Genomic DNA, 9,591 nt, shown 5'->3' with positions numbered 1-9,591 from the left:
GTCAGTGCTGTTGGGGGGGGGGGCGCGCCTGAAGCGTAAGGCTAGTGGTCGAATCAGAGCTACAGCCGCCGGCCTACACCGCCGCCACGCGATACTGGGTCCAAGCTGCATCTGCAGCCTCTGCCACAGCTCACGGCAGTGCCAGGTCCTCAACCCACTGAGCGAAGCCAGGGATCAGCCCCGTGTCCTCGTGGACACCAGTGGGGTTTGTTACCACTGAGCCACAGCGGGAACTCCCTGTTAACACTGTTCTTCTCGATTGTCCAAAGTACAGGACAGAACGACCCCGCGTTTTATCAGGAGCCACCGCCTTAGGCATCCGCTCAGGTTCCCGTCCTCGCTGCGGAGGGAGTATTTCGGCGGGGTTAGGACATTTCTGAGACACTACTCTGTCCCTTAAACCCTGTGTGAACAGACGTTGAAATGGCCAGCAGGGGTGAAAGGCCGGCAGGGCAGCGCTGGCCTCCGGGAGCCCCCGTTCACAGAGGTCTCAGTCCCGGGCTCCCTGCTGCTCCAGGCGCTGCCCCAGCACATCCTTAGGCCGCAGGCTTTGGTGGCCCTGGGTTTACCGCCCGCGGGCGGCCACTGCTGTGCCGAAAGGGGGCGCACCTTGCTGGGAGCCACAAAGTGGCTAAGAAGAAAAATCCCACGTGAGGCTTAACTGTGAGCAAAGCTACAGCAGAGGCTGAAGAATCTGAAGCTGCCAAGCAGTTTCGAAGAATCCCCCAGCTGATCCTGTTTAGTAAAAATTCCTGAAATATGATTTTCTCTCCTATTCTTGCGCTTCTTTTCTGTCTGACGTTTATGTGTGTTGTGAGTCATTCTTGGCTCATAATATGGGAACCTTCTCAAATTCCTGAGGCTTCACCCAAGCATGGGCCATTACCTACTTGTCTAATAGGTTGAAAACAATTGAACTATGCATAAAGAACTTTCCTAAGAATGGGAAGTTTCCTTTCAGAGGAGTAATAGGAAATATTACACAGAACTGCCACGTAGGCCTGGGGATTTTGTTGGACTTTGGTCCGTCCCCATGGAGACAGATTAGGGGGTGGTTTGGGTGTTGCTCATGGCCCAACAATTGTGAATATTATAAGGCAAGATATTTTTTTCTACAATAAACGCTACCTGTTGGGACCCAGCAGGTAGAAATTATTATTATAACTGGCAAGATTCTTTTGATGTATAGATTTTATAATTAATAAAGATTTCTATAATAAGGTTTATTTAAGACAGCTTATGTTCCCACAACCTGCTAATGGTCTGAGGTCAGCCTGACCTTGAAAGCAAGCCACGTGTGAATACCCCACTCCCCGTCAATGGCTGTTCATGCCTGCTAGAGGAGCACAATAGGTAGCTTGAGGCAAGAATATCTATCACCTTATGCCAAATCATTGTTAAAGCAAAAATTAGATACCTATTATTCTGCTTGCTATTTACTTATTTTCTAAGAATAAAGTACAGTTTGTACGTATTTTCTATGTAATCCTTATTTAAAATCTAAAACTAAAAGAATAGTTTGGAATAATAAATTAGCATGTATTGTTTTGTATAATCGTGCACAAGAGTAAAATGTATAAAAGCTGGCGCTCTCCTTTCAATAAACGGGTCACCTGCAGCACTTGCTGGGGGAGTTGGCTCCAATTCTTTCCGAGCCTGTTTGTAGCCCCTCCTGCTCGTCGTCTCCTGGCTGCTGGGGCTGGACCCCGGCAGCACCTCAGTGGGGGGGGGTGCCGAGTTGCCTCCAAAACGGCATAGCAGCTTCTTCCCCAACAGCTTTTTGCCCGCGTGCGCCAGCTGTTGTACTGTTCCGTGTTTGCCTGATGTGGAAACTCGGAGCCACTGTACTGTCATTGGCACATTTTTCATGAGAGAAGGCGAGCATCCCCTGAGAACTGCCCAGTCCCGGGAGTTCGAGGGGGTCAGCTGGTGTGACCAAGGGACAGGGAGGCCACGGTGCAGTTTGTTTTATTTAGGGCTGCACCCGTGGTCCATGGAAGCTCCCAGGCTAGGGGTCGAGTCAGAGCTATAGCCCAGGCCTGCACCCCAGCCACAGCCACAGCCACAGCCACGCTGGATCCTTGGCCCACTGAGTAAGGCCTGGGATTGAACCCGTGTGCTCCTGGATACTAGTCAGGTCTGTAACCCTCTGAGCCACAGGGGGAACTCCCACAGTTGCAGTTTAAATTGTCATAGTGCCGATACTGGGAGAAGTTCGGAGTATTCCTTCTGCAGGGTCACAAGCTGCGTGCGTTTGAGAGGAGGCTTAGCGGGAAGTGGTGTGTCCCTGCCTTCTTCCCCCAGGTGGGGCGGGAGGCAGAGCTGCTGGGTGCTCTGGCCTGTTTGCAAAGCAGAGGAGGTGGGCGCGTGGTACAGCCTTTGGCTGCAGTTTCCTCACCTACAGATGGAGCCGCGGGTGGGACTGGGGTGGGGAGTGATGCCTGAGGTTCTCCAGGCCCCCGCAAGGAGAGGGCCCAGAAGCACAGGGCGGGAGGGTGTGGAGGCTATGCCCCAGGGCATCACCTCTGCCCGGCTTTACTGAGAGCGAGAGGCTGGCCTTTCTAGCCAGTTCCCGGGTCCTGTGAGAGGGCCTGGCTGCTGGAGAGTGAGGGTCACTAGATGAACCTGCGCGTTTTCTCTCCGCGTGCAGGGGGGGGCCCCTCCCTGAGGCCCAGCAGGTGCGCGGCCGCGGTACCAGAGGCGCCCACGAGGTGGCACCAGAGGGCCTCCCGAGAGGCGGGAGAGCGTCGACTGGACCTTGGTTCCCAGCGGTCGGTCCCTTCGCAGTAAGAGGCCCCGGGGGTGTTTTAAATGTATTAACCTTCCCGATTCACTCTTTGCATGAAGCCTCTGACCTCATCTGAAAGGTAGGTTCTGAGATGAATTCCTGAAATGTTCCTAAATTACAAGTTTTACGCTTAAAAATGAGCACCTTGGCGGATTCCCCTTGTGGCTCAGCGGACTCGAATCTGAGCGGTCGGTATCCATGAGGACGTGGGTTCGACCCCAGCCTCGCCCGGTGGGTTAAGGATCTGGCGTTGCTGTGGCTGTGGTGTCGGTCAGCAGCTGTAGCTCCAGTTCAGCCCCTGACCGGGGACCCTCCACATGCCGTGGGCGCGGCCAAACGAGCGCCTTGGACATTGACTCAGCGCTGCAGGTGTTGCAGGGTGCTGGTGTGCTGGGGGAAGAGCGGCGAGAGGAGGAAACTGGTCTGCCTTTTCTGCTGGGTCTGGTGTGAACGTTCCCCAGGTAAATGTGGATTTGTTTTGCTTTATTTCACTGAACGGATATAAAAATAGCCATCACGGTTTGCTGAAGAGCTGAGAGGAGCGGGTCGGGGCTGTGAGAGGAGCTGAGTGTCGTGTAAAAAGCATGTCTGCTGTCGTTTTCCGTTTCTTCTGTGAGCTCCTCCTCCCTGGCGCCAGGGAGATGCACGTCTTTAGGAGCTACCCCCCCGCCCCCCCATCTGCAGACGAGCTGTCCCTGGAATACATTAGCAGCTACGTTTTCTTTTGTAATAAATGCTGCAAGAATTACCTTTTTAAGATGGTCTTTTCAAAGTAAAACTAGAGTTGTCTTATGGTCCAGCACTTCCACTCCTGGGCAGCTGTCTAGAAAAGATGAAAACTTGCATTTGAAAACACACACACACACACACACACACACACACACACCCCGCCGGTGTTCACTGCAGCACTAGTCACCACAGCCGAGAGCAACCTACATGTCCGTTGTGAGAGGACTAGGTAAAGAAGGGGTGATGCGTGTACACGATGGAATACTATTCACCCCTAAAAAAGAATGACATAATGTCATTTGCAGCAACATGGATGCCAGCAGAGATTCTCCTACTAAGTGAAGTAAATCAGAAAAAGACAAATACCATATGTTATCACTTATATGTGGAATCTAAAATATGACACAAATGAATTGATCTACAAAACAGAAACAGGCTCACAGAGAAGAGACTTGTGGTTCCAGGGTTGGGTTGGAGGGGATGGATCGGGAGTTTGGGATCCGCAGAGGCAAACGATTAAGCACAGATGGATAAACCACCAGTGGATGTAGCTCAGGGAACTATGTTCGGTATTCTGTGGTAAACCCTAAGGGAAAGTCTTAACTTCAATAGCATCTTTTTCAAAGCCCACGCCAGCAGAGAGCAGCTGGCTGCTCTCACGTTCTGGAGAGTTCTTTCTTCCGAACGAAGCGAAGCTCCCCTTGTACCTTTACACACACGTGGCCTGGAGAACAAGATTGATTTGCACGGTCACCGTGTCCATCACGGTCAAGGAAGAGCTTGCAGGACCCCGGGCGAGAGGGACAGCCACGGGCGGCGCCTGCTGTCGCTCTGGGCACTGCTGTAGTGTGGGTTCGATCCCTGGCCGCAGAACTTCAGGTGTGGCATAAACCAACAAAAACCACCTGGAGTTCCTGCTTCTAGAGTGAGATGAGCCAACATCCCAACCTGGAACGTGGTCTATTGGCCAGTCTGTGAGGGGCAGACACTTCCATACCCTGCTGGTGGGGCGCCAAATGGCCCGAGCACCAGAGAGGAAAATTTGGCAACAGCTGGCAAAACTAGTGTGTGCTTAGCAACCCCCCTTCCAGGAAGCCACCCTGGCTTTACCACCACCCACATGCGTTCCCTGCAGCACCGTTTCCACCTGCAGAGTCGGGGACAGCTTCGTTTGCCCTCCTGCGGACAGGGGTCGAGTGAGTGGCGGCGTTCACCGCCCGGCCCACGGAGCCCTGTGAGGCTCCACCGACCGTGGGTCCTCTCGTTGGCGCGAAACATGCTTCTGGGTAAGAAAGAGAGGAGGTAACCAGCCGTGCGTCTGCTTCCTTTTGCTACAGGAAACACAGGATGAGCCGGAAGCCAAGGACCTGGGAAGCTCCACCAGCAGGAAGGGAACAAGCATTTTTTATTGTTAAAAACACATAAAGTTCAGGAGTTCCCTTCCTGGCTCAGTGGTTAACCACCCTGACTAGGATCCATGAGGATGTGGGTTCGATCCCTGGCCTTTCTCAGTGGGTTAAGGATCCAGCATTGCCATGAGCTATGGTGTACATCGCAGGTGCAGCCTGGATCTGGCGTTGCTGTGGCTGTGGTGTAGGCCTGCAGCTGTAGCTTCGATTCGAACCCTAGCCTGGGAACCTCTGGAAGCCACATGTGTGGCCCTGAAAAACAAAAACAACAACAGGAACACAAAGTTCACAATTTTAAGCATCTTAAAGTAAACCACTTAGGGAGTTCCCACCGTGGCTCCGTGGTTAATGAATCCGACTAGGAACCATGAGGTTGCGGGTTCGATCCCTGGCCTTGCTCAGTGGGTTAAGGATCTGGCATTGCCGTGAGCTGTGGTGTGGGTCGCAGACGTGACTTGGATCCCGCGTTGCTGTGGCTCTGGCACAGGCCGGTGGCTGCAGCTCCGATTCGACCCCTAGCCTGGGAACCTCCATATGCCGTGGGAGCGGCCCTAGAACAGACAAAAAAAAACACCGGTGAATCATTTAGCACCATTTAGCACATACACAATGTTGAGCCCCCCCATCTGGTTCCAGAACATTCTCATTCCCCCCCAAAAGAAACCTTGTATGTTAAAGTTCACTCTTATCCCGGTACCCCCGGTCTCCTCCTCCAGCCCTGTGACCACTCTGGATTTGCCTGTTCTGGACAGTCCCTAGAAATGGGGCCACACACCATGAGGTCCTCCCAGAGTGGCTTCTTTGAGTGTCACATCCATCAGAACGTCCTTCCTTTTCATGGCTGAGTAACAGTCCATTGAGTGGGGGGACCACATGTTCCTTCTCCATCAGCCAGCAACAGGCACCAGCGGCCCAGAGGAGCCAAACCCCAGAGAAGGGCAACGCCCGGAACATCAGGTAGCCATGCACACAGGGTAGGGTTGACACTGGCCCTGGGGCCTGGCTCCCCTGTCCCAGTAGCCTGCTGGTGTCCAAGTAGTGAACGCAGTGCTGGCCAAGTCCGCTTCCCAGGAGACCCAGGGCACGCACAGACGCAGCCGAAGCCGTGGTCACTCCGGGTCTCGGAATGAATCCAACGCAGCAGCACCATGGGACGGCTCCTCCGAGGTTAGGTTCCGGTTCTGTTCCTGATCCCTGGGGCCTCTTGCTCCCGAGCCTGTGGGACCCCAGATGCGCTGCTCTGAGCTGCCGTGTGGAGAGGCACGCGGCAGGCACGTCTGGGCGACCGCAGCCCCACACCCTCGGAGAGTCCTCCCAGCAGCCAGGTGGACCCCCCCTCCCCCGACAGCCTTCCCACCAAACCGCAGCCCTGTGGACGCCTTGCCCCACCTCGCCCAGAGCCTGCGAGGTAGTGTGTGTTGTTTGCAGCTGCCACGTTTTGTGATCACTTGTTGTGCAGAAATGGAGAACAAACATCCGTCACGAAGAAACAGCCGTGCTTCCCGGGCTTGGCCCTTGGCGTCTGGACGCTGCAGAGACCCTCTGAAGGTGCGCACCAGCCCAGCACTGGGGACCTTGGGAGTCGGCCGGGCGTGAGGGGCCGGAGGCAGAGCTCGGGCTGGAGTCGAGGCGGCTCTGCACTGGCCAGCTGACCTGGAAGGTCCAGCAGCGCAGCCTCGGCACCGGCCCCCAGGGTATGGACCACAGCGGCGGGCCAAGGAGCTCCCGCTGGGCAGTGGATCGGGCAGAGCCGAGCCCCTGACCTCGGACCCCACATTCGCACGTGATGCGGGGCTGCGGGTCGCACCCGCGTCACCTGCGCCGCTCATCTGGGTCGTGCTATGATTCGCATGTCCGCAGGTTCTCCAGCGACGCCAGCGGAGCTCGAGGGGGCCGCGCGGGGCCCTGCGCCCCCCCAGCGGGCCGGGCGGGGGTCGCTCCCGGAGCCTGACGTCGGAGCGCAGGAGGCCCCGCCCCCACGCCGCGCTCGCGCCCACGTGCCGGCCGGCGGCTGAGTCACGCCTGCGCGGAAGAGCCGCTCCCGCCTTTCCCGGGTCTCGTCGCGGGAGCGCCGCGAGCCTCCCGCGGCCGCTGCCTTCGTCTTTGTCCGGGAGCTCCCCCGAGCCCCTGCTCTCCCGGAGGTGCTTCTGGGGCCTCTCCTCCTGCCTCTCTGCCGGGCTGCAGGCCTCTGCGTCTCCGCTTCACCCAAGCGAGCCTGGTTTGGTAGCAGCGGGAGCGGCTCGTTCTCAGATCCAAGAGGCTCTGCTGGGTTGAGGGTGTGACGCTGAGAGTGGTGGTTTTCCTTGGTTTTCCTTCGCATTGTGTTGTCCCTTTGTGTACACAGTGGTCTTCCGTTGAGAACTCGTGATATGTGATCGGCTGTAATTTGGGGCATAGGATAGTAGGGTCCTGTAGGAAGCCCTGACGTGTTCTTCTTTCAGCAGGCTAGCTGCACCAGCACTTGATCCTCAGTCACTTAAATGCGGTTCCAGACATGGAGATGAATTGCAGACGGATTTTATGGAGTCCCTTCCAGGACTGCTGTTTGTATTCATGCCTCCAGTGTAACCTTTCAGGGTTTCAACCGCAAGATGCGACCACTTGGTAGCCCTAAGCCCAGGAGACTGTCAAAATCTGGGCGTTCTCATCGAGGCTCGGTGGTTAACGAATCCGACTAGGAATCATGAGGTTGTGGGTTCGATTCCTGGGCTTGCTCAGTGGCTTAAGGATCCACTGTGAGCTGTGTGCAGGTTGCAGTCTCGGGTGGGATCCCGAGTTGCTGTGGTTCTGGCGTAGGCCAGTGGCTACAGCTCTGATGGGACCCCTAGCCTGGGAACCTCTGTGTGCCCCGGGAGGGGCCCTAGAAAAGGCAAAAAGACCAAAAACAAAAAAACCCTGTCAACATCTGTTTTCAGGTTCTCAAGTCTTTCAGCTGTTCCTTGCAGAACTGATTGGCCCGAGTGAAAAATGACTATAACTGTAAGGCTTACTTCTCTGGGCTTCCTTCTTTTCCTCCTGTTTGTTGGTTCCATAATATTTCACTGTAAAATGAGCCCTCTGATGTCTTGACATAGCTCGTTTTTTTGTTCTCTGTATTTGTTATGCATATTTGACTATGTTTAAAGCTGCTCTCTATGAGAGGCTGATCTGAAGCGCCTGGAGCAAACTTGGGTTCACGGCTTTGTGCAGTGAAAACAATCTGTTGAAAGCAGATTGGGTTAAACCAAAGTGCGGTGTTTTCTGTGGGCACCAAGCAAGACGTCCAGGTAGCTAGTGTTCAAAAGACCCAAACTCCTTGAAGGCTTTAGGGGAAAGGTCTTTCAGAACACGGGTGAGTGAGGGGGTTTGGGGTGTGTGTGAGGTCATTGGGATGCAACATCATCAACCTTCTGGTTCCACCTGGTTTGGGGTCTGCACACTTGCAGGCAGTATGAGATTCATTTCTTCCACCTGGCGTGGGTTTCAGTCTCTGCAAAACAGCTCAAAGAACATGGGTCAGAATATTACCTACAGCCCTGGAGGAGGAACTAAAGTTCCTTGATTTTTGTTTTAGGGCTAAGCTATTTTGTCTTGCCTGACTATCTTCATTTATTTTTGCATTTTTCTCACTTAACTGATTAAATTTTTTGGAACTGGAAGTTCCGGTTGTGGCTCAGCAGTAGCAAACCGGACTAGTATCCCTGAGGACTCATCTTTGATCCTTGGCCTCATTTAGTGGGTTAAAGATCCCACGTTGCTGTGAGCTTTGGTGCAGGTCTCAGATGCGGGTTAGTTCTGGCGTTGCTGTGGCTGTGGTGTAGCTGGCCAGCTCTGATTCGACCCTTCGCTCGGGAATTCCACATGCCTCAGATGTGGCCCTAAAACAAACAAAAACAAACCTTTTTGGACCTAGAAGGCCAAGGAGGCTCAAGTTTTCTATATGGACAAGAGGCAGGTGGAGGCCATTGGGTAGGGGCGTTGTGGGGTGGGAGTCTGTTGCATTCCAGGAAGCTGCCATAGAGTCCTGCTCAGTTGCATGGCAAATTACCAGAGCTAAAAATAAAAGCAAAAATTAAAAAAACTACATCAACGCTTCTGTATATTTAAGCTTCTGGATGAACTTTTTTTCCCTAGATGGTCGTGAAGTCCTCCAGAGCAGCTGGAAAACGGAATGGCTTTTCCTGGAGTCCGTAGCGTTGGACGTGCTTGCACACATGGTTCAGAAACTCTACCCCCAAGTGTGTGCCTTATAGACTCTCACGTGTGTGAACACAGGACCAGCAGGGGCTCTGGTATAATGCGGCCAGATTAGAAACTGGCTGGCCTTAGAGAGTGGAACTAAAGAACCCTGCCTGGCTTTCCTATCTCCCATATCGAGAACCTTCCCTTGATAGCATAACCCCGTCCACCTGTCTCCTCCACGTGGTCTGCAGCTTAAATGTCCCCACAGGCCAAGTCTCTTTCTTCCCTTTCTCAGTGTTGGGACTATGAAGAAATCAACAACGGTGTAACCCCTCAGTTTCACTGGCAGTGGGTTGCCTCAGACCTCAGATACCCCGCGAGGTCAGGCCCACCTCCGCCTTCAACCCTCACCCCAGGTGACCTCACCTGGACTTAACAGGTGTCTGCATGCACCTCCGATGCATTGGGAACCCTGGCGCACAGGTGTAATGCGGAGATTGCACA

At 54.2% G+C, this 9,591-nt stretch overlaps 1 protein-coding gene across 4 annotated transcripts; it reads left to right on the top strand.

Moving 5' to 3' along the window:
• On the top strand, nucleotides 5,387-8,688 carry LOC102163231. Of its 4 annotated transcripts, none has more exons than XM_013987686.2 (3): nucleotides 5,387-6,093; nucleotides 6,386-6,474; nucleotides 6,787-8,688. In XM_013987686.2, the coding sequence occupies exons 1-3, from the start codon at nucleotides 6,075-6,077 to the stop codon at nucleotides 7,198-7,200; spliced, it is 522 nt and encodes a 173-aa protein (XP_013843140.1). In that variant the 5' UTR covers nucleotides 5,387-6,074; the 3' UTR covers nucleotides 7,201-8,688. The 4 variants fall into 4 exon arrangements, with proteins under 4 accessions (XP_013843140.1, XP_020941612.1, XP_020941609.1 ...); XM_021085953.1 differs by having other exon boundaries at nucleotides 5,387-6,474; nucleotides 6,787-7,067; nucleotides 7,371-8,688; XM_021085950.1 differs by having other exon boundaries at nucleotides 5,387-6,474; nucleotides 6,787-7,067; nucleotides 7,368-8,688.

This window comes from Sus scrofa, chromosome 3 (assembly GCF_000003025.6).
Source record: "Sus scrofa isolate TJ Tabasco breed Duroc chromosome 3, Sscrofa11.1, whole genome shotgun sequence".
Lineage (NCBI taxonomy): Eukaryota > Metazoa > Chordata > Mammalia > Artiodactyla > Suidae > Sus > Sus scrofa.
The sequence above is the reverse complement of the archived record's forward strand: the minus strand, read 5'-3'. Positions and strand labels throughout refer to the sequence as shown.

Bases quoted from the DNA above. Each gene is read 5' to 3' on its own strand.
- LOC102163231 (XM_005655059.3), top strand. From the start codon at position 6,157: ATGCGCTGCTCTGAGCTGCCGTGTGGAGAGGCACGCGGCAGGCACGTC. The intron at 6,475-6,786 runs GTGCGCACCAGC...GCATGTCCGCAG, and splicing joins GCTGCAGAGACCCTCTGAAG to GTTCTCCAGCGACGCCAGCG.